This window comes from Myotis brandtii, unplaced genomic scaffold (genome assembly GCF_000412655.1).
Source record: "Myotis brandtii unplaced genomic scaffold, ASM41265v1 scaffold188, whole genome shotgun sequence".
NCBI classification, from domain to species: Eukaryota; Metazoa; Chordata; class Mammalia; order Chiroptera; family Vespertilionidae; genus Myotis; species Myotis brandtii.
Window position 1 is genome coordinate 204,715 of NW_005356985.1, and position 390 is coordinate 205,104.

Consider the following 390-nt stretch of genomic DNA (forward strand, 5'->3'; position numbering starts at 1 on the left):
GCCGACAGGAGGGAAGAAGAAGAAGTCGAAGGCGAACTTCACGGCGCCGTGCACGGTGCTGCGCCAGTCCTGCTCGATCTTCACGTGGCGCCGGGCGGGCGCCAGCTGGGCCATGCAGTTGAGGCAGCTGATGGCCTTGAGCTCGAAGACGGGCCACTTGCTGCCCAGGCGGCCCTCCAGGACGGTGCTGAACTCGATGAGGCTGCCCTGGCGCAGGCCCAGCAGCACCTCCTTGAACTCGCTGCTGGCCCGCAGCACGATGTCCTTGGTCACGTCGTCGTCCTCGGGGCCGCGGCTGCCGTTGGCGCTGAAGGGCATGCCCACGGTGATCTCGAACTTGTAGCGGTCGAACCGCTTGATGTGGCAGGGGTGCTTGGCCAGCAGCTGGAG

The 390-nt window shown here is 66.7% G+C and overlaps 1 protein-coding gene across 1 annotated transcript in view; it reads right to left on the reverse strand.

Moving 5' to 3' along the window:
• Positions 1-390, reverse strand: part of WFS1 (Wolfram syndrome 1 (wolframin)) — a 15,583-nt gene that overhangs the window by 982 nt on the left and 14,211 nt on the right. Inside the window, exon 8 of the mRNA XM_014538278.1 lies at positions 3-384. Within this exon, the coding sequence (XP_014393764.1) occupies positions 3-384 (382 nt within the window). The remainder of the gene's footprint in view (positions 1-2; positions 385-390) is intronic.